The sequence below is a fragment of the Anser anser genome (assembly GCF_964211835.1).
Source record: "Anser anser genome assembly, chromosome: 10".
Lineage (NCBI taxonomy): Eukaryota > Metazoa > Chordata > Aves > Anseriformes > Anatidae > Anser > Anser anser.
The window spans coordinates 8,768,721-8,793,356 of NC_139730.1; the positions used below are offsets into that span (position 1 = coordinate 8,768,721).

Genomic DNA, 24,636 nt, shown 5'->3' on the forward strand with positions numbered 1-24,636 from the left:
TTGACTGTGATTGATCCAGAGTCAGAAATACCGTGTCCTGTTACCGTGAGGACAGCTTGCAGAGGAAAACTGATTGTCCTCCTGCTGACTTCCAGGACAGTCTGGAGGGTTGATAGTCTCTGCCACATCCACCTAACTAATGGGTGTCCATCTTCCTCCAATCTGCCCCTCGACATCATTACACTTAAAGCGTAATTACATACATACTGTTTTTAATCTGCCTGGGGCAAATAATAACCTCCCACCCAAAACCTTAGTCAATCCATAAAAACTGTTCTCTGCAATTCTTAGTGTCTCATCCTTCAACATAGTTCCCATACTTCCTACAATATTCTGGGATGTTATGAATGTACAAAATTGTAGAGGTTGAAGTAATTTTGAATGTTATTTTACAATAAAAAAGAAAAAAATAAGTTGTTCTCCAGATCAAGAACTCCCTGCCCACATTTGAGGCCACATGACATTTTTATATTCAGATAAAAGAAACAAACATGTATGAAAGTCATAGACATGAAACTTGTTCTTAACAGATATTCTTTTTATTATGAGATCACAGAGCCAAATAACAATCAACATTACTTGCATACACTAACATCAATTAAAACTTATTTTGAATCATCAGTTTTTGCCCAGCTTACTCTACGACTTATCTGGTGGTTTCTTGTTTTGCTCACGGATGCACAAAATATTTCAGTACTAAGAAAGTTTACCATAACAAATATCAGAATGGATCAAGAAATGTCATCAGTAGACAGTTCACTTTGAAACTGGAATAATAAAACTGTTAGGTATCAAGCAGCTTGTTCCTCACAAGTATGATGAGAAGAAATGATTCTTACTGCAATAAACAGTCACATATTCTTATTTCTATTGATTCTAGAACAAGAATTCACTCCAGATATTTGCTAATTAGAAGCAAATCAATGCAATCTGCATTACTATTACCACATTTACATTGTGTTTATTTTCCTGTTTGAATACAAATAATGTATTTATTGCTCCCAATGTCATATATGACTATTAAAAAGTTGTGATTGATGGATCTGAAGTCTTTGGTTGGTCACTCTGAAGGCGGGTTGGTATCAAAATACTTTCAGCAGTCTTCATAAAGGATTTCATCTACTTGGACATCATTTTCTGCCACAGGCACAGATTCACAAATCTGTTCCTTAAAGGCCAAGGCAATCGTGTAAGGCTTTCCACTGGGATGTTTCATACATCTTTCAAGATAGGTATCATAATATCCTTTCCCTCTTCCCAATCTGTTGCCTTTTTTATCAAACCCAAGGCCTGGCATGAAGATAAGGTCAAGACCCCCTGTAGAAAAATGAAATAAACATTAGTGGATGCACTGTGGATCTCCTGATGGCTGGACTACATGCACATAATTTCATACATAGCAAAAATGCTAGCTTTGTGTTTTGCAAAATGCTACCCTCTCTTTGATCAGATGAAAAATACCTTGAATACTAAACCTGTGAATTTACATTTTCATCTTACCAATTGCATACTAGATCAGCTGTAAAATAATTAGACCCTGAAAAGCTAGAAAGAAAAAAAAATCTACCTTATAACAAATTTATTATATCATTCTAGCCTCACACTTCCAAATACTAATGATTATGACTCTAAATCTAGACAGAGATTGAACTCAGAGAAATTAAATGCAGGAAGAATCAGAAAATCAAATGAACTTCTACATCAGGCACAATAATAGAAAGGAAAAAAAAAATGAAAAGAAGATGTGTAAGACAGAGAGTACTTTCTTGACAAAACTGTGAGATGCTATGACTCAAAGAGGCTTGAATACAAAGTATTCTGAAAGTGGTTATCTGCCCTTTTACATTGCGATGAAGGTTTGAAGGGCTGTCTCTTTGTGAGGTTCCTCTCCTAAAGGACTGTCTTGCCGGGTCTCCAGCAATTTGTGTTGCTCCAGCAGCACACCAAGGTGTTCTGCCTGCCTTCCCCGAATCTCTCTCCTTACAGAGGACTGTATGGGTTCTCTGAGACCCTTCTGAGATTGTACAATTGGAACTCAGAATCGGTTAAAATACTGAAGCAAGTTGCTTAGCTGGCCAATTATCCGGGCAAAACGGATCCGAGCAGTTGGGGAAACCCTGCCTACAGATCCCACCCGCCAGCTCCAGACAGAAGAGACGGGATCAAGTAAGCCCTTTATACTTGCTTTGCTCATACTCCATCACCAGATGAGGAGCAGCATCATGCCAGGAGCATCAGTGCTCCAATTTACATGCTGCTGCCCACTCGTTTCAGGAGCTGATCACACCTCTGCCATCAGGCAAAGGGCACGGGCTGCCCCGCTGAGCACCCGCCAGGCGCACAGCAGCCAGTGCGCAGCTTCCATCCCTTATGCGAGGCTTGTTCTGCTGGTGTTAGAAGTCTTGCAAGGACATCCTCTAAACAAATGAGCTTGGCTGGCCTGGTACTGACCGCTGAACCCAGGAACACACCACTTACTAGTTTCACAATGCAAATAAAGTCTTTCATTACTTGCTGCTGTAGCAGACAGACACTTAAGAAGAGGAAAGCAGGAGTGGCAGGGGAAAGCTAGCACGGACTAAAACACAACTCAGATGAGTTTAGAAAGAAAGCAAATATTGCATCCCAGTCCACTGCTTCCTCCTTATAGGAGCAGTACTGCCTTAAGAAGCATTTTTATAATTACCTTCTGCTTCTTCACCAGAGCTAGCATGCATCAGTACTTTTCCAAACCAATTCTCTACTGCCACTTTGAACTGCACAGCTCTCACCACATCTAGCTGAGGGACAACACTCAGCTTTCAAGGAGATACACGGGAGCATGGACTGAGAAAACCAGAGCTAAGCAGAGTTTTTCAGTTTCCACAGAACCCCATGTGAGACCAAGTATCAGTTCTGAACTCAGCTTGGAAGAGTATGCTGAAAATGCACACAAGAGCAACGCATTTGCACATCCTTCTCAGGCTCCTGGAGATCACCTTCCACTGCTCATCCTTCAGGGAAGAGTCACTGATGTGAACACCCATCCATCATGACCTGACCAAACTAGAACACAGACATAAAATATGCAAGACAATGCATATGCGATGCTTGGAGAAGATTAATCTTGTAAATCTGGCATCATACAGTTAAGAAGTATACTTTTTTTAAAGAGGTCAAGGAAATATGAGGAGGGAATTAGCCAACGGGGAGGCTACAGAATATTACTGGTTGAATTACAAGGAAGCCTCAGTAATTTACCACACTACAGTCAACTTTTTTCCTAAGACAGACAAATGGTGAATAGCAAACAGAAAAAAAAGGCAAGAGAGCAGAAATATGGTCTCACTTGGATAGGGATGACATTTTTACGGTATCACCGTGTACACCATATTGGACATACCTTGTCAAATCTCTTGAGTGTTCAAATAAAAATAGTGATTTGCCAATTGTCAGGCCTATAGACTAGGACCTGGAAACCAGCTGGTCTTCTCCCCGTTAGCATGGTCGGTAATGGAGGTTCTGCAGGTCGAATCCTCCCCCAGTTAATCCTGTGCTCATTCCTTGTTCTCTCCATGAATTGCTTCACATTGGCTTTGCACAGCCATACAGGTGGTCCAAGAACCAGTGTAGACCAAGCACCAATCATGTTTAAAAAGAAACACACTCTGGCGTACACATTTTTTAGTTGTTTTCACTCCATGTGACTCATGGAAAAAAGCAGAAAACATTTGCCGTCGCTACTGTTGGCAGGTAGGAATGTACACAAGGGGCAAATCTGCTGAGGAAAAAGGTGCAATTTCTCTTTACATTTATATTACAGACAGGAAGGAGACAAGCCGGGGAAGCACTAAGGAAAGAGGGAATTGGCAGGAACAGTGCAGGGAAGAAATATATTTTCTGTGTCGTTTAGCTGATAGCACAGGGCACACTCGAGTGAATTCAGATGTATTAAAGCACTGTGTTTTCTTCTGGGTTCTCTGGAGAAATGGAGTCTGCTTTAATGAGTTAGCTCCGCTATAATCATGGATTTTTTATGCTGAATAACTCAAACAAGCTTGTGCAAATCTCAATATAAAAAACAATGCTGTAAATACTGTAATAGTTACCGTTATATTTTTTTTCCACTAGAGCAGTGTGACACTGAATGCCTTTACTCTGACTCACAACACACTGATATCCACGCAACTCACACCGCATCAGATTTAAGTAAAATACCAAGCAAGACTTTCAGTAGAAAAATGACACAGCTTCCCTGCAAGGAGCCTGAAGGCAGTTCAAGCAGTATTAGCCCCAAATCCTGCCCTGGGAGCTAGAAGGAATGACAGAAAGCTGCATGGAGAAAACACTTCCCCTCCACATAACTTGGGGAGCAACAAAACCTCCTGCGGTGCCTGTGGCAGCGCGGGGGAAGAGCTGTTGCTGGATGAGAGTGACACACAGATGAGACCAAGATTGCAGACACATAAGATTACTATCAGCGGTGAGCATACATCAACAGGATGGCAGGTGAGGGGAAGGACATCTTGCCCCTCCAGGCATGTGGCCTTCCTCACGCTCACCAGCCCTTCCAGCCCTGCAGGACCACGAGTTGCCGCTCAGGATGCCCTGAAGGCCTGTTCCTTTCCCACATCCTTGTCCCTGAGAAGAGAGAGGAGGTTCTTGAGCATCAAACACCCATCAGTTTTTACTGCCTTGTAAAATGGTATAAATGAGGCCTCCTGATGGCCACCAGCTTCTGTCCCTGTCCTTGTAATGCCTTCTGTCCCCCACGTGCCTGCAGTCATTAACTGCTGGCTTAGGAATCCCTGAGCCTCCTGTGACAACAGGCCAGGAGCCCAGGACACGGACCATGAAAAGCACAACCACTGTTGAGAGGTCTTTTGCTGTGGTTAATCGACAGTTCTCTCAGAATGCTTCTCTCAGGTGGTCTGCAAAATGCTGAGGGCTGAAAACACACAAGCAACAATACATTGCACCAGCCCAGGCCTTCCATGAAGAGAATACCAATGCTTCTTATAAACTTTAATTAAGCTACAGGATATCCGAGTAAGGTTGGCAATTATGATGACTGTCACCTAATACTCACTCTACATGAGCTCTTGTGGCTACAGCTCCTTCAACTGTGTACCACCATGTGTGAAATAATACACCCTGACTTACCGACGTGGGCATGCAGCCGTGCTGACATGGCCACAAAGGTTTCATTTATACAGCTAAATAAAGCAGGACCAGAAAGCAAACTCATTTACAGGATCCCAGGTGGTCCACACTGTTTATCTGTTTGTATGCTGCCTGGCTCTGCCAGTACCCGTGAGCAGCAAAGACAGAAGTGTGCAGGTCTGGCCCCTTTCACCCTGCACGGTCCTCCTACACCATCCAAACTGGTGTTGCTCCTCCAGACACAGGCTTTCCTGCCTCATGTCAGTTTATGCCACACAAATCTTTGGATTCTTGCTACAAAAATACTGCTGTGATGGTCTGCCACAAGGCCACATGCTGGGAGGCAAGCCAAGTCCTGTGTGGTGGGGACAGGACCAGTCTGTGCTACTAGGCCCCACTATATTTAGCAGTATCAAGTCACAGCTTCAGAACCTGCCATGTGGGTGTACAGGCACGCTTTGTCTGCACTGACATGCAACATTTAGGTCTATATACCTTATGTCTACATAGAGAAGTGAAATGACTGGCCCGAGGACTCAGGAAATGTGTGGCAGAACTACATGCAAAAGGCAGGTGTGCATGCTGCACGTCCCCTGACTTACCCAGCAGACCGAAACATTAGCATCCTCTCTCTGCTGTTTTAAATAGGAATACACAGTTTCGCTTCCTCTAGGCAGCTGCGGTGAATTTCCTCAGTTCGGCAGTGCATTTCTCATTACCCTTTATGATAATATCAAGTTTGATTTGATCCCCAGGGAAGGATTTTCTCCTTGCACCTCATTACCTCTCTTCTCCTTAATCTGATGTTCCTATTTGAAATGCCAAGCGGCGTTTTCTGAAGTGTTCTTGACAATGGTTAATTATAGAAGAGTCCAGCACAGTGCACCAGACATGGGTCATGGAAAGACTGCTGGGGCCTTGGCCTGCCCTCAGACCGGGCAGCCGGTGCGGCCTCTCTCCTCCCAGACGTGCAGAGGTGCCACCAGCCTGCTGCCACCCCGCTGTGAGGGACATTTATTCCACAATTTCTCTTGGGGGACACATCTCCCCCAAGCCCAGCAGTTGCGCAGGGCTTGCTGTGTCCCCACGAGATGCCTGGGCTCTCCCAGCACAGTGCCTGCGGCACCAGCGAGCTCTTGAGCAGTTGCTTTTTTTTTTTTTTCCAAGCACAGCTCATTCCGCAGTGGTCATTAGGGACTCCCTCTGCTTTGCTCAGACATAAAAGGTTACATAAGGTGCAGGGCCATGAAGAACCAGGCCAAGAACAATCTTCTGTTTAAAGAAAAGGAGCGCCTTTCTGAACAATGCTCACCATAAGCAGTGTCAGATCAGTCTACGCACAGCCTCTGCAGAGCTGACAAGCACTTGAAAGCTGTTCATTTACAAGGAATGAAAGCCGACTTCGGTGCTTTCATGATCTACCAAAGACCGCAATGGAGGAAAAGCAAACCCTTATGCAGGAAAACTTCACTTTTCAGAATGAAAAGGACATGGTAACTGCCTGCTGCCTCTGTATCTGCTGCCCTGGCAGAGAAGAAAACATTAACTCAATCCATTTGATCCTAATATTGAAAGAATCACTCTTGGTGACATGCAGGGTATGGGCCAATGAGTTGGAATAACTGAGAAAGTTCTAATTAATGGCAGAATCATTACTATAACTTTAATTACTGTCAGCATCAGCACAGTTAGGCCTCTTGGGTAAGTGCTAGCTTCTCAACATATATTCCGCAGGACTCAGATCATCATCTTGTTCTTTCCACAGCACCTAATACAGTGTGCTCTCGGTTAATCACCAGACCTCAGGGAAAACAACTCCACAGAAGTAAATATTTCAATTATGCTGCAGAGAAACAGTACTCAGCTTTCCCCCTGGAATGCCCTGGGTGCCCCTTGCACCGCTACTGAGGTTGCTAACCGCCCAGTACTTCCTTCCAAATGCAAATTTTCTGCCCTTTGGAAAAAACATGCTCTTGGTTTCAAGCACAGCATCTCTGCTATTACACACCTGCCACGGTAGAAGTTCAGAAAGGGAAATGACAAATCTGTTCACTACAGGCCTAATCCTGAACCCACCCGGTGTGTGTGCTTCCCGGAGCTGGGATCGCTTCCAGAGGAAACCAGCTCATTATCCTGACTAAGCCCAGGAGAGGGTAAGGAACAGCATACAGCACCCTGCCCCAATGGCAGGACCTGGAGCCAGCCATGATCCCGCAGCTCCTGCTCTCTGGGGCTCGTGTCCTTCAGGACACACTCCTGCCACCAGCAAAAGGCTGTGCTCTGGAAGCCATGCGGCGTTATCACCCCAAACTAATGTGCAAGGAGACAAAAGCATTACCCTTCGCTGCAATTGATAAGCATTTGAAAAAAAGTCATTCATCCAGAACCAATTATGGCAAGTTTTTCCAGTAGCACAAGTGATCACAGCCATAAACAAGAGCATTGTTTAACTTTGCCCCAGACAGGCTGCTAAAATGCAAATACAATCCCTGAAAAAGAAATATTGGTAAGAGTTTCATTTCTGATTTGTTCACATGACATAGCCTTTGAAAATCAATATCAGAAGCTCAGCATGAATCCTCATCTCCTTTGAAACCTAAGCTACAACATAAAGGATCAGACCCTCAGTTATTGTAAATCAGCATTGCCCCACCGAGTCCCCTCTGCACTGACCTTGAGAACTACATAGGAAGTATCACAAGTTACTGACACGTTTGAGGAAAATCAATTCTTTTCTCTTGTAGGTATTTGTTGTTTGCTCATAAACAGCTCTCCTCTAAAGCTTTCCTAGAGAGCTCACTCTGTAGTCTCCTTGTGATCCCAAACACAGTTACTTAACAGGACTAAAAGTTGTGTTTCGTATTAGATTAAAAATACAGCTCATTTTAAACCGCAGACATGAGCTCTTCCTCCAGGTGTTTCCATCACATGAACAAAATTGTGCGGTACCACAGCACTTCGGCACGACCTCCTTTCTTCTGAGTATTCATGGACAGTCTTTCCCCCAAGAAGGAAAGCCAGAGAGATGCTTGCATGTACTAGCCAGGCACGGAAACAAAACCCAAAGCATCGCAGGGCGTGACTGCCTGTAGACCCATGCCAAGGGCTAGCTGAGCCCCTCACCACCCATAGAGTGGAGGAGAGCCTCCCTGAGCACCATTGCACACCAGCTCCCACTGCTTTGGGTACGGGGTACGCCGTGAGGTCCCCAAGGCTAATGCTCACCTCATCCAGGGGCGCTCACTTGCTTCATTTGTATTCCTCTTTTTTTAAGGGCACTGTAGGCACCAGGAAGGTTTTTGTGTCCTTTTGTCTTCTGGAAAACAACATTTTATCTACATCCACGCATACACGTGGCCCACCAATCTCTTTTACACACATATATACGTCAAGTAGACTATCTCCTCTGCCATCCATGTGCCACAGGTAATTGGTCCACTATAGAATGACTGAGACAGCTTTTGTTATTGCTTCAATAAAATATTTTGCAGAAAATAGAACCATCAGCAGAATCTACAAACAAGCACGGAGCAACTCAGCACTTATCTGTCTGCTCATCCATGTCTGTGCTTCGTGTCAGCATGAAACATTGGTATCCGCAGTTCACACTTGCCCTCCTGAACTACAGCATAATAAAATATTTATACTTCTCTCTGAGAAGCTACATGATAGCCATCAGTCATTCAGGTTTAAAACAACGGAGTGTCAGTCCCTCTCCTGTTATCGAACCTGCAAAACCCACTAATAATGCCTTTTGATCAGCTGCTGTGCTACTGAGCTTCAGAAAAGTAAACATCCTCCTCCTTCTAATTTGAATTTATTTAAAACAAAATTTAGTGCCAATGCATTTGAGAGGTTAAGGGCACTGCACAGGTTCAGATGTGCTACTTCAGCCCTGCACAAACAACCCTGTCCTGTCCCACAAATAATTATCCTTTCATGTGTCATCAGTGAAGCTACTGTATAAGGCCAAGACTTGTTCAAATTCTGGCTGGTTTCACCATGTGGGAAGGCTGTGTGAGGTTATAACCATCACACTCATTTCCCCTGAGGTTTAAGTTATTGTCAGCTGAGGTCTAGTGTCTCATTTTCAGAATTTGCCAAATGTCTACCTAAGAGAAAATTTGAACTAGCTCTTTTCTATTTCACTATTATTCATCAAGTTGGCAAAGGCACGGTAAATAAACCATAATCACTCAATGCCACCTACAAAAATGTCTGGTTTTGCAAATTCAAAGTAAAGGAAATCATTGCTTAGAAATGCTTTAGTTACCAGTCTGTGAAAAATGACTTACCTACTTCTGCTATTCCGACATTTGAGCAGTTAGAACAGTTTGATTGGGAAAACTTGGGCAATGAACGATTTTTGGTTTTAATGGTTGCACCTGTGCTCTCCTGTGATTTTAAACCACCGAAATACTCTGAAACAAGATGTGCAAAGGAACAACTCTGAAGGGAGAACAAACTGCATTACAACCACTTTAGAGCACATCAACACATCCTGTTAAATCAGAAAATGCTGACTGCAGAGTTTCTCCTTCAGAGAAACTAACAAGGCACAGGAGCTTGAGCTGTTGATGTTGGGATTGTCATAACTCTGCTACTGCCTAAAATACAAGGATCTTTGTGCATCTTTGTGTGTGCTTGTGTGAGATTCATTAAGATTTTATCAGCTACATTTCCCATAGTGTTTATCTAAGCACTTATTTAAATACTTCCACTTGATACATGTGCATGTGCACTTCATTTCTTTACTCTTGGTCTTCTTTTGCTTGCTGCTGTCTGGATATTTTTAAATCAAAATATGACACAAGTGAATCATCTGGGGATTTTTTCAACACATCATGTATCACTATCAGTATTTCCAACACCCCTTGACTCAGTCAGCAGATAGCCTATCATAAAATACAGAGAATCGCTTGTGAAATATCATCAACTTCTTTGTCAGTGCATAAACCTGACTCCGGTAAGGAGTTACACCACTTGATAGAAACATTAGGCATCCTTCCAGGCAGGGTTTGCTGAACGTGTAGTCAGCTGGTTTGTAGGTGACAGCACCTTCACTGTTAGTGTCAAACATGTTAACGTCACAACAGCTGAGTAATCCAGCTCTTTCCATCACAAGGTTTTATTTTTAAAACTTGCGCAGCTTAAAATAAACAAAACCCAAACCAACCAAAAAAAAACAAACAAAGAAAACACCATCCCTGGAATCCTCCACCTCCCTCCAGCTCTCTGTGTGTTTGACACTGCCTGGATGAGACTTAAATTATAGGAAAACTGCCTAAATGACACCAGTGCTCCATAGTAAATCTATGGAATACTGACACCTGCCGGCAAAGGGCTTCACGTCACTCCTGGACAGTAATTTGCCCTCCATCTACACCCAAAAACTGATGCCCGTCCCATACACACAAAAGGCATCACAAGCAAGAACTGCATCCAGTTATGAGCTATCATTACACGGTGGAACAGCAGCATGTGAATCCTGCCCTCTGAAAGCCAGCAGCTCCCTGCCAGGTCCAAGGGATTTCCCACCGTACAGGGGAAATGACAGAGTATTTTGAATCTCAGGGATTACCTGTGCCAGGAAGACAAATTTTTTTGTAGCTGGAAAAGTGCTGACCTGATTTAATAGCCCACTAAGCTGGCAGAAAACCAATCTTAGGGAAAAAAAAAAAGTAATTTTCTGCCAGATTCATGAGCTAAATCTGCTCACCAGAGATGACATCAGCATTGTTGTGAGGACAAGGGGAGAACAGAGCTGGAAGCAAAGAAAAGGCAGCAGAACTGCCCCTCCAGGCACCAGCTGCAGGGCTCAGCTATCTCACCAAACTGCATCTTCAGTCCACATCACTGTACACAGGTGAGCACCAGGTAAAGGCGTCCTCTCCTGTCCTCCAGATTATCCAGATTATGTGCGCAAAGGCACAGAGACAAGCTTGGTGCCTCTTCTTCCTTTCCAAAAAGGAAAAAAAGGGAGACAAAAATCTGTTTGGATTAGTTAATGCAGCCAAAGATACTTCCATGTTTGCATTTCCCTAGACTAGTTTGGTATACAGACCCATGCCACACTCCACAGAACAACCTAACCTCTTATTTGGTTTTGAAAGACTCCTGTACCTAGGAAACAGTATAAAGAAAATGACAATACCACTATTCACACTGTAGCAAAATAGCCCTCTGAAACAAAACACTTGAGAGTCACTTGCAGTGAATTTAAAGCCTGCGCCTATGTTGTTTTCACTTCTTGTTCAACATAAGTTGATGACAGAAGAAGTAATCTTTTTAGTCGTTTTGCTGAGTGCAAGGAGAATGTTTTCTGCAAGAAAGCAAATATGGATGTTACACTTAGGATGATTACAAAGAAGAGCACTTTTAAAGCCTTAATGACCTTAACAAAAGCAAAAAAAACCTGAGTATTCCAGAGCTCTCAGACCTCCAGGTTCACTGCAGGATACCTCTGCACAGACACAGTATTAAAATTAAACCACAGTGTTCGTGGTTTAGTCTGCACCAAGGAAATTCAGGACTGAAGAATACCAAAAGGGCATTACAAAGTGACGCCAAAGAAACACATCAACTTTTGCATTTCGAAGTTTTTTTTTATCCGAAAGCCTTTCAAAGAAGAGATTCCGTGTATATCATAGCATGAATGTTTCTGAACAGAAGTACTGGGAGAAGCCCAGCTAAAAGTATGGCTGTTCGCCCAGCAAATTGGGTTTTGATTGTTATTAGGCTGCTCCAGAGCTGTGGAAGGTGGTGCAGACCGCAGGGCAGGCATGGGGACGGAGTCGTGCAGCTTGCAACTGAAGGCTGGAATGCAGGAAAACCTTGGGGGAAGCAGCTGCTGCCACAGCTGGGTCCAAAACCTGAACTATTTTATTTCCAAGCAAGTATTTTCCTAGCGTTTCTTGTTAGGGAACACCCTATACAGAATAATTTATCTCGTCTGTTTTATGGATCAGGAATACTGGAACAGACATTTTTGTAATGACCTTGTAGCTGTGGCATACCTGTGTGGAACCCCGTAAAAAAGGCCTGCCCAGCGAGCTGATTTGAAAGCAGTGTTATGGCATATACAGAATGAATTAACTTGTACACTGTTATTACACATATTTCACAACATTTCTTCACCTGGGCGTAAAACGTTTTCTCAGGCATATTTTCTCCAAAATTGCAAAGGCTGACAGACCAACGGGTAGAACTGCTACAGATCTAGAAAACTTCCATATGAGAATAAGAAAACAGAAAATATTTAGTAAAGAAAAAAAGGTACAACTGATATAATACAGGTTTAACTAAGCAATGAATAATAAAAAGAAAGTAAATCAAACATCCTTATTTACTTCTTATCGTAGAAGAATGAGGTATCACTTGAACTGATAGCAGCAAATTTAAAATGAATACAAGGAACATAATATTTCACGTAGCATAGGAACATAATGTAATATTAACGTAACAAGGAACATAATATTTCACATTACAACTAACTGACTACAACTCACTGCTGTCAGAAGGTTGCAGAACCAAGGGCTTAATAGAAATAAAAATGGTTGCTTATAGGAATGACCAGAACGCCCACAGGTAAAGAAAAACCAGAACCTGTTTGCAAGGGGATAAACCAGGAACTGCAGCTGCAGTGGTAGGAAGAAATTTCAGCTATTGTAACACAGCTGCAAGTTGTGAGGTTTCCTACGTCTTGTAAAACTCATGATGCTGGACTGAATGGCCAGTGCTGTGACCCTGCGCTGCGTGGGGGAAGCATCCTCCATCCACAAGTAGACTCACCACCAGAATGTTAACGCCTCACTTGCACTGAATTTGCTCTCCTCATGCATATCACAATATTACGGCTCATTGTCTCCAAGCAGAAGTTCATTCCAAACTTCTGATCATATCATTAAAAAATAAATTATATTAAGAGCTAAGCCTCGATTTTCAATTTTGTTTCATCCCATGGTCTCAGATTTTCTTTTTTATGACCAGTGTAAAAAGATTTTAAATTGTAATCTACCCCTTGACATATATTGTACTATAAGTTTTAATCAAGACTCCCAGAGGAAAAGAAAATCTAATACTACCCTCAATCACTTCACATTTTTTTAACTAAGCAGTAATATTTAACGTCTGCTTTCCACAAACCTGTATTTCATTTATTCCAGATACTTTCCAATCCGCGTATATCACTTAAATATCTCACAGTTACCCGCGAGTATTATTTACCACAAGCGTTTTTTCAGATTGATTAACACCATTTTCTATGTTCCCATTATGCCTCCATGTACAACTCTACAACCTCCAATGGGTTTGAAGGAGCTTATTAGACCTTCCCTGTGCTTCAAGACACTGCATTTCTATTTCTAAACTTTCATGAGCCTTGTATTTCAAAATCTTCCAATTTCTGGTGCATTTTGCGGGGGGGGGCAGGGCGGGGAGGGCAGGAGGGGAAGTGGGTTATAACCCATTATCTTTTTTTTTACATCCTATTTTACTTTGCAGCTGTAAATTAATCTCTTCCTCTTAAGACTGTATTGCCACAACCTCAGCCACATTTCTAAAGAACTTTGCTAAAATTTGGAATGACTGAAAATACTAATGTCATCAAAAGGCCATCACTCCTGGCAGCACATGCAGACTCTTCGAATGTGCAACAAAATTGTGGGACTTTAATGACAGGTGAAACAGAGCTTTCACAGACTAAAATGTTTCTGCAGGGCAGATCACAATGGCAAACTCTAAAATGGGGCTAATGGTCATTCTGGAAAAATTTCAAACTACTTGGAGTTGCTCGGAATTGTAGTCTAGAGGTAGACAGCATTTTGCTTGCAAGAGGTTCACACTTCCCAGTGTAAATACCTCTTATAAACCAAATACAATCCACATAGGCAAGCTGTCCCTGTCCATTCCTGCTACCAGCATATTATTGTCATTTATGTTACAGCAAGGCTCAAAGTATTCTGTAGGTTGTAAGGACAGAAAAATATAACTACTCTAACCTCAAAAGCTAACGTACAAAGAGCTATGTGAAAATGAAGTAGCAATAAGTCACTGATAGACATATGTTAGCATTTCCTCACTTTGAACTTTGGATTTTTCCTTAATAAATATTCTGGTATTTATATCACGGGTTATCTAGTTAGCATCTTACTAATTAATTTGAAGACAACACAAATATTGTCATCAGTAGGCCACTACTGTTTCCAATACTAAAAATTCTGGAAGTCTCCAAATTAAATTACAAAATACAAGTCCAGTTCTTAATGCATTCATTTCTGAAAGCAAAAATACATTATGCTCCAGGAGAGTAGTACCAGATTATTCAGCATTCCCCATCATATATAAGATGCCATATTTCCAAGTGCTTATATTTTTCAGTCTGGGCATTTATGACAAACCAAGGTTTTTTATGTTCTTCTTTATTCAAGGCAAAATGGTTCACTGGTTTCTAAGAACAATGCTAGCAAAAAATGACCAGGAAACCTCCATTGCTCCATGTTTTGAGGCAAGTAGAAAACTTGATCAGAGTAGCCCCTGTGTCAACGATGTGGCTTTAGCCACTCAAATCCATTTGAGTTGGTCTTATAAAATATTGTAAATGTTTGAAAATCTGCCATTTGCACAGGCTTCGGAAAGATTTGTTAGGGTTAATGCTGGGCCTCCCTGAGGATGCCACCCTCTGTACCAATGCTGGAGCTGCAAGCGCATGGATAGCCCCACAGCTCACCAGGAACTAGTGCCAGTTTATAAGGGACACTGTCTCCATTCTGGCTACTCAATCCCACCCCACGCACCTTGCATCAGGATGGCCACGTGGCAAACTGGATGCATTCACTTATCTGGGTTACAAAATTCCCAACCAAAACAGGCAGAGAGGAAGAAAATGTTTTTTTCATCCAGAGAAGCTCATTGATCCAGTTTGCCACAGAGAGGCTTGGGTAGGAATACGCTGAAATTACAGGGAGGGAGAACTCCCTAGGCCAGCAGTGAGGCAAAGAAGAGCACATGGCGCTGCAGGCTCAGATCCACACTCTGAGCTGTGAGGACTCAGAAGGACTTTTATTGCAGGGGTTGCCCCAGTCCCTCTGACTGGGGCGAGACTGGGAACTGAAACGTGGAAGGAAATGAGGGCTGGAGTTTCACTAACATTTCTTCTGGAAAGTCACCAGTTTATGCAACCCCTCATCACCAGCTTCCTGCCAAGCCTTTAGTTGCACCAGTCCAAATTGGTGGAGGGTTTCCCCGTGCAGCTTGCAGTGGTGCCACATGGATAACAGTACCGGCACCACAGCGGAGGTCTGGGACAAACAGAAGGCAACAAGACAGGACAGCGGCTGATTTAATCCAGCAGTGCCCAAAGGATCACAAAACTCTGCTTGAGAATCACAAAATCACAGAATGGTTTGGATTAGAAGGGACCTCAAAGATCATCTAATTCCAACCCCCTGCCATGGCAGCGACACCTCACACCAGACCAGGTTGCCCAGGCCCCATCCAACCCGGCCTTGAACACTTCCAAGTACAGGGCTTTTCTGGGCAACCCGTTCCAGTGCCCCACCGCCCCCATAGTAAAGAATTTCTTCCAAATATCTAATCTAAATCTCCCCTTTTTTAGTTTAAACTGAAGTTACTACACTTCCTGACAGAAAGTCCCTCCCCAGCTCTCCTGTAGGCCCACTTTAGGCACTGGCAGGCCACTGTGAGGTCTCCCCACAGCCTTCTCTTCTCCAAGTTTCTTCTGTGTCCTTCTTGTGCTGGTGGCCCCAGACCTGAACACAGTACTCCAGAATGAATTTTGTGCTGTTTAGTACAAGTACTATTTAACAGAAAAGGCTGGTTTTTTTTTTTTTTTCTAAGGCAATGAGAAAGAAGCCACAACAGTGAGGAAGAAAATGAGAAAACTGGGACAGGGAATCACGTATGTCTGGACCCAGACAAGCGAAAAAAGAGAAAGCACATGATCTCCTTCCTTTTGGCGGTGGCAAGCTATTTATGTTGGCCCAGCTGCCCAGGAAATGACAGCCTATGACTGGGAGGAAAAGGAAATGGGGCGTATGGTCAGAAAGGCCAAGAAGGACACAGGGAGGGAGACTGAGACTCTGGGCAAAGAGCAGGAGGGATGGAGGCAGGCATTCTGCTGGCAGAGAAATTAAAACTTGGAAAAGAGGGGTCCAGCCCAAGGATGAGACAAGCCTGGGAAGCAATCACTTTGGAGGGAACAGAGAAGAAGCCATATTGTTTGGAAAGACAGGCAAAAGAGTTTGTGTTCACTGGGGGCAACTCCTCCCTACAGCCTAGCTTGGAACCCACTATCCCGAGCCTCTGCTGGTCCTTTATCACATTATAGTGATAAAGAGCCCATACAGAAATGAAGACTTGTGTCACAGTTTGAATAATGCACAGCAAAAAAGGCCTGCAGCTCTAACTTGAACAAAAGGGAGAAAACAAATGACTGAATGCATACTTATTATGTTAATGCATTCATTAACAGCGTTCAACCTTTGCATCTGTGAAAGAGTCTAGATTATTGCATCGGGGTTCATCTTGAATGACTCCAGATCCAATGGGCAAGGACTATGTAATGGCCTACTTGAAGACTGGGGCAGAATTTACACAGATAAAGAGGCTGAAAGTTTGTACATGTAATCCTGCTTCTTGCATTTCTTCAGAGAGTACCTCACAACCCACTAGAGTTAGCAGATTCAGAGCCACAATTCCTAATACCTATTTCAGCCAAAAACAAGTATCTAGGCCCAAATTCCTCTTACCATCATCCAGGTGAATGTTTTAAAAGTTGTCTATAATTTATTGTACATCTTCAACTACCAGTCTACAATTTGCTTATGGACATTTAATTGTAATATGCACTGGATGCAAGACTTCCAGCTGAGATCCCTGAGGCCAAAGTTGGTCACTTGACTCCCTTCAAAGAAGTCACCTCCAAGAATTTTACCACAGGGACATATTCAACCCAATCATTTTTTTCAAGTCCCAGTAAGAATAATTGTTTTTTAGGAGGAACAACTTAGCTTTTCACCCATAGCACTCAGAGTAGATTTAAATACTAATAAATAACATTACAAATGAGGAAACCCATGTCCAGCCTGCTGAATCACACCGCCTCCCTAAACCACATTGAAATGAGAGCTGCTGGGAAGGTGTCCTTTAAATTTCTGTAGGAGTCGTGATAAGAAGCAAACAGGGAGCATGGTTTTATCTGATTTACTCCTTCCATAGTTGTGCAAGGTGTTTACACTCGTGTACACAATTGCTGCAACCTGCCTAAAGTTTCATCAAAAGTATTACCTTGGGCAACAAACTATACCAGTGCATATTTATATTTCTGGTGGGCAAGGATATAAGCATGTGAATTCAGACCTATTGAGAAAATGTACCACTGGCTTGTTCCAAAAGTTGTCTAAATCTTAGAGTGGGCATACCTGGAAATCAAACAAGTCGTGCACTTACATACACCCTTACTCCAAGTAAAATATCTGAACTTCTTCCACCCTTGTTCTTTGTTTCTGTGTCCACTAACCTGAAGAAAGGAACTTTTCATATTAAAATAGTTATCCATGCATGGTAGAGAAGACAACAGACTTTCTACTACAGAACCTACATGATCTTTGTTTATGACAACAAGGTGTAATGTGCTGTGCTGTCAAGATGAAAACAGGTAAATCCTGATCCAACAGAAAAAGGACTATCTCCCAGAGGAGGGACTCATGTCTAGTAAACACGGCCTGCGAGTACTACCAAACATTGGGAAACTATGCAAAAATTATACCTAGTTTTACATTCGAGCTGTTCTTCACAATAACTCTGCCTTAAAAAGAGGAAAGAAGTTTTAAGGACAGTCTGCATTTAAGCTTTTTGTCATGCAAGATGAATACACTCAGTAGTGACATGACTTATTTATGTACCTGCAGGGTATTCCTTGGAAATTACATAGCAACTTATGCAAGCAATGGGAACATTACTAGTATAACACCATGTCATCTCTTTATAACAATGTAAATGCCTCAGATCACCACAGTATTTGATAACATCACAAAGATAAATGTTTCATCCATGCATAATTCCAACAATGAAGGACAAATGTAGTAGCAAGGCAATTTGCATTCCTGCAAATGTACCAAAGTTCAAAAGATATAACTGACACAAAAATATAGCAGAAGTATTTTAAAGATGCACTGAGATACGGTGTCTGTTTCTGTGGGGACAAATTGGAGTGTATGTGTCCAATTATGTAATAGTGCAAAAAAACTAAACTTACTCTCTAATCTTCAAAAGCTTTCCAAGCAAAAAGGACCAGGATCTGACTTCCAATTCACAATAAATTATTCCTGCATTATAGAGTAAAAACAGACTAAACTCAAGCTTCAGACGGGACAATACTGACGTGGCCTTATATCAGTTGTTACAACTGCTGATCAGAAAAACAGAATACCATTTCAAAAGTTACATCAAAACAGAAGTATGAGTAATTTAGAGCAAATGCACGCTTATCATTCTATGCTCCTCAAAACACGATACATGGGATCTCTGTGAAATGCCTCTTAAAACTCTCCCCCTGATCTCTCACTGCAGTCAGCAGCCTAAATGCAGGACTCACAGGACTGCTGTAGCTCTCTTGGCGTCGCTCTCTGCCCATAAGCATACCCTAGTGCCGAGAATGAAACAGCAGCTCCAGGGCTAGCCAGGTACCACAGCTTGCTCCTGCCTTCCTGCATCTTCACTGCCACATCTGGGCCATCTGCAGCAGGTCCATCCCAGTGCACTCTGCACCTGGTAGTCCCTGCTCCCATTACACCTAATATTGTAGGTTTCCTTTGTGATCTCTGCAACAGACTTGTTAAACTCAACTAACAGCAGCTTGTTAGTAGTGCAAAAGCTTGTCCCAAGCACCTAACTAGACTTAATCAACAGAACCCTGGACACTTCAAGGGTTACCTTCAAAAGCCACTAGGTATCACCGATACATAGAAATTTACAGAAAAAAAAAAGAAAAAAAGAAAACAAGCAACAGTGCTAAATATTAAATGAAGTAGTTAAATCCCTTGCTATCTAAATTGTGGACATGGAAAAGATTCTGAATTAAGAAAGAGGTAGCAATCCAAAAAACAAAGAGAAACAAACACAGTGAAAATGCTGATAAATGAAGACTACGCACTAGAGCTAACGCTTCCAGCATAATTGTCTATAGGGCAGTGTTCTGGGAAAGCACATTGGCATCCGAAAACAAACACAAAACCCAGTTCAACCAAACAGATTCATATAAATTTTATGTTCCTGTACTGAGCATTAAAAAGCTGGTGAGTCTGTGAGGTGTGGAAGCTGTCTGCATGGTAAATTTCCATCTAGAGAAAACTTCCCCAGCCTGAGGTTTCAAGCCTGATCCACTAAACATTTCTGCAGATGTTTCAGGAAGACGTTAATGTGTTTACAAAAAGAATGAAAATAATTAATGCAGACACAGAAAAAGTAAGTTTGTTTACAGTTCTGTAAAAGCTGGGGAATTTTAGGTTAAGAGAGAGGTTCTTTTGGGACCAAAACACATATGTCATAGATAGACCTAAATGAACTTGTAACTTTCCAACTCTGAAGAATCCAGTGTCTGAGACAGCATTTTAAGATCAAAACGAAAATGTAAGAGACCATGATCGAAAAAAGTTTGCAATGTTTACCCAAGCCTGCAATAAAGTTTTTTTATTTTCAGTCTAAGGTCTCAGTCCAGAAAGCTGTTCTGCATGGGCAGGCTCCACATCAGCACTGTGATTCATCCACGCAATACAATTTGCAGGATCAAAGATTTCAGAAAATCCTCTTGTCAGCCTACAGGCATCACCTGAAAAGTTCTGTACCTTTAGGCAGTGGAAACTGAAGTTCTCAGAGTGTGTCTGAAAATACCTGCGAATCCCCGTGACTTTCAATGGCAGCCCAAGCAACTCCTAGCAAGCCCCTGCCTCCGTGAGGCCCTGTGCTGTGCTTGCCAAGACTGCATTGAGCCTGTCCGTGGAAGGGGACCAGGGAGTGGATTTATCTGGAGGGAAGACTATTTTCAGTTGGATCAACTGTGCAGTATTGTTCTTGCCAGCTCTGCTGGCATATCACAGGGGTGGCACAGGTTGGAGAAAAACAGGCAAGAGAAAGTAGCACCTGCTGACATCGACTTCAGCATCTCTACCACAACACATTAGACCAAAGCATAACATTTAATTTAATTCTCGCTATCTGATTACTTCTTACCAGCATCCTGACTACTCCTGATCAACAACCCTGCAATGTAGGAGGAAAACACTCACCACCAGCAAGAGCTTCCTCTCTTGCACTGTCATCGTCACTAGGCTGAAGAATATTCCAGGATGTCAAAGTAAGTGAAGAAATGTCTTCAGCTGATGATAACTTTAGCATGTCCATGTGATTGCTGTCAGGTTTGTAACGTGGGATGAAACACTCCTTGCCTTGCTTAAAAATGTCCTTAATGATTTCTTCTGTCTGGATTTCATCTGGCATGCTCAGAAAGATTGCAATTCTTTTGGATTCTTGGTACCTTGAATGCCCAATCACCTATACAGGAAATTGCTGTAATGAGTTTATGAAAAGTTTACGAAACGATCGACTTTATTTTAATTAAAAACACAACTGGAGGAAAATATCCATTGGAAAGAATAGAGACACAAACTACCATGAATCACAAAGAGAATAAACTGACTTTGTTTCCTACTTGCTACCATGAGCAAAATCGAAATGGCCAAATTTTTGCACCCAGTGAACAAAACATTGTAAGACAGGTTTGGGCCATCAAAAAACAGTTTTAGAGACAGTCAGGATCCTTTAAATATTTGTGCCATATAGTACAGGCATCCTCAAACACCAAACATCACTTGAGAAAGATACAGCAGGTCAGAACTGCCAACTTATACAAGACATGAGGATTTTGCATTCCTTTTCTTCCACCCTTTTTACATGCTGCATTTCACAACTGGGCCTAGGCAGGATGAAAAGTGCATCAACGAAAATAACTCTAAAGAAAATTAGCATCAAAGCAGTTGACTGCAGAGCTCAAAGTCTTGCAAGATCAGGTCCTTCTTTCTTTTTTTTAAATCTGAAATGCCTTACCTCCAGCAAATTTAGATATATGACTACAAACACCACCTGCTTCTGATAGGTGATCTTATTACTGCACATTTTTCAGAGCTTGAAGGAAAGATGGCCTTGCCTTTTTTTTTTTTTATTTTCATGAGGTTGTCTGTGCTGGACTTATGAAAGATCGAATGTAGGAAGGAAAATAGAAAATGCTTATATGGTGAAAAAGCGTTAACAGATTCATACCTTACTATGTCTCTGCCCAATTCCAGGTTAAATTCCACATTAAAATTTGTGAGTTTTTTTTTTAAGGCTTGTCTTCTCTTTCTTCAGTACCTTATATATTTTGTTACTTACATCAAGACAAGACAAATACAAATGGGTCCCTTCTGACTTAAATGTGATTTATGCTTATTCTACGCACTTGCAAAAAGCTGTCAGAAATATCGGACAATTGAGAAACTGTGCTTACACCAAATCCTCTGTTCTGTGTTTGCGTAACTGCAGGGTAACTGCTCTCCTGAGCTTTACCCCTTGCCCTTTCCCTGTTTTGAGAGATATATGCCCATATCTGAGTTGAGAATTGGTTTTCATTCTTTTTTTTTTTTATTTCTTTCTAGCACACCAGCTAAAAGCCCAGGTGAAATATTCAAAAGATGGATATATTTTGTAAGGCAAGATATAATGAAACACGCTGGCCCAAATTATGGTAATGTGTTGCTAGGCCATAGAAGTGCCTAACAATTCAAAAGCGTACTTTACTTCTTTTTGTAATTTGTTCAACCTTGCACATGGATTTTTCCAACTAAGTGATTAAGCTCTTAAACAACAGAATTTCCATGGCAGCCTTTGTTTGAAAGAACCAACTATTTAGTCAAATTGCAGACTCCAGACAATGCCTGTGATTCATGTTACTGAGGGGCTCCTGAGCTGAACCTTTTCATGGGTTGACAGCATTGAGAAACCGAAACACAAAACTCTCCTCTGTCAAAGAGGTGCTGTGGGCAGCACACAGGTCAAATCTGTTCTGACATGTCCAACAACACAATGATTATGCACTACAGAAAGAAGTGAGGTTGGAGATGTAAAACCACAAGCTATCAGAAAGGCATGACTTCAAATGTTTTCAGAAATGTGAAGACGAAGCTGCTAAGACTGAGCAGTTTCTGAGAAGAGTGAGAAATTTCCGCACTTACAAATATTGTGTGCTCTTTGTTCACATCAGTTGATGGCTGTTGCTGCAGAATCAGAGCATGCAAACAGCATGACTTTAGTCGTGAACAGACACATTAAAAAAGAATAGTCACCCAGAAGATAAGCAATTTTGGTTTGAATTTAAAGATCATTTTGAGATGACATTTTACTACTAAAAATATTGTTCAGGTGCTATAAAGTAACATACTCGCTTTTATTAGCTACACTTACTGATATACATTATAGAGCTACACTTTCAGCCTCATATTGTTCCAAGTATTTTCTCATAATTTTCAAGAATTTCTTCATGTCAGCTGCATTACCTTCCTATAAGGAAGCTGACTCTCTTTTCTGTCAGCTGTGCAATGCCATTGTGTCTGAAGAAAGCTCATGATTTCAACTTGTGTCATATTATTAAAACGGCATGATAACATCAACTTATATGTCATATTTCCCAGTGCCTTATTCTAAGCAAAACAAAAGCTTTACCTTTTAGTATGTCCTCACCCACAAAAATAAGTGTCCAGTTGCTGAGTTTATCAGCTACAGTTACACTAAGGCTGAGAGCTCCAAAAACTTCTGTATATGGCCTGGGTGCTTATAAAGTTGGCAGAGGACTCTGACAGTATTTTGTAAAAATTGTGATTTAAGTCTAGGGTGTGAGATTATTAAAATATATTTGCATTGTAGTAGGATGTGATATATACATATTATATATATTTATATATCTATAAAAGCAATGAAAAAGTTTACGTGAGTTCCAAGTAAACCTATGACCTAAAGTTTCCGTGCTGCCATGTCACATTCATGAGGTGGCTACACATTAGTATTAAGCAAAGTTTATATGATTTAAGATCCTTTGGCAGGAAAATAACAATATAAACATAGATCATCTGGAAGTACACTCTGGTGCTGTAAAAAAAAAAAAAGGGGGGATGACTGTTCTATTACATGCAGTGACTGAAAAATAAAATTTTATTGTGTTTATTAAAATGATAAAATACATCTATATAAAAACTTTGCAATCCAAATGCAAACAGGACATTTCAAAAGAACACACTGGTATCACGCTGTGCTATGACACCAGTTAGGTAAACCCCGCTTGATACCTTTTAAAGTATAAAAATTACATTAGAAATAAAATTGCAGGGAAGAAATACACTGAAGGACACAGAAGGGAAATTACAGCCAGTTAAGCAAAAGGCCGGGGTGAGACAGTCGCTAAGTTTTTACACGGCGCTGGCTATAAAGCGAAACCGACGCGAACATTTTAAGATAAACACCCACCACGGACCCACGTGAAACCCCACTGCGCTGGGTTTCATCACAGAGCACGTCCCCACTTTCACAAATGCCCCACCACACGCGTGACGGCGTTTTGGGCAGCACCGCTGGCAGCAGCCACCCCAAATCCCTGTGAGGGGCTGAAATCCCTGCCCCGTCCTCTCCCAGCGCCTTGCTCCGGCCTGATCACCGCCGGGGAGGGCAGTACCCGGTTTAGGACGGGGCACGGCAATGGCCAAGCGGACCCCGCTGCTCCAGGAGGGATCCGGGCAGCGGCCGAGGAGCTGGCGGCGCCCCCGAGTCACCTCCTGGGCCCCCAGCGGGGCTTGGAAACCCCCCGGCGGGGTTCCCCGCGGAGAGCCGGGGCCGGGCCCGGTTCCTTCGTCCTCCCCGCCCGCCCCCGGGCTCCGCTCTTCCTGGAAGCCTCCGGGTGACGGCAGGGCCCCGGCTCGCACCCACCTTGCGGCTCAGCAGGCGGGATTGCCGCTGCTTCTCCGCCGTGCCCAGCGCCCGCAGCCGCTGTCGCAGCTCCGCTCGCAGCGCCCGCTTGGCGGCCCGCAGCGCCGCCGCCATTTCGGGGACGCCGCCGCCGCCCTCCCGCGGCGGCTCCATGAGCCCCGGGGAGCCGGGCCGCAGCGCTTCGGGGCAGCGTTGTGGAGCTGCTGGACTGGGTTCCCGGGTGGCTGCCAGCCAGCTGAGGTCCCAGCACAGCCCCGCTGTCCGGGGAGGGGATTGTTGGGCAGGGTGCCCCGGCCAGGTCTGGGGGAAGGTAGGAGCCCGGTGGCCACGCAGCCTGGCAGGGCTCCATCCCTGCTTGGGGCAGCCACCTCCTCCGTCCCTCACAGCCATGGGGTCAGCCTTCCCTGCAGGGTGATTCCCAGCGAAAGGTCGTGGCTTTGAGGCCTGGTGTGCTCTGCCCACTGTCTC

At 42.9% G+C, this 24,636-nt stretch overlaps 1 protein-coding gene across 1 annotated transcript; it reads right to left on the bottom strand.

The window, feature by feature from the left end:
• Positions 1–517: 517 nt before the first annotated feature.
• On the bottom strand, positions 518–24,633 carry LOC310904681 (5-formyltetrahydrofolate cyclo-ligase-like). Its single transcript, XM_083849780.1, has 3 exons — positions 24,169–24,633; positions 20,448–20,712; positions 518–1,317 (listed from the first exon to the last, which is right to left on the bottom strand). The coding sequence occupies exons 1-3, from the start codon at positions 24,556–24,558 to the stop codon at positions 1,094–1,096; spliced, it is 879 nt and encodes a 292-aa protein (XP_083705906.1). The 5' UTR covers positions 24,559–24,633; the 3' UTR covers positions 518–1,093.
• Between the last annotated feature and the right edge of the window lie 3 nt (positions 24,634–24,636).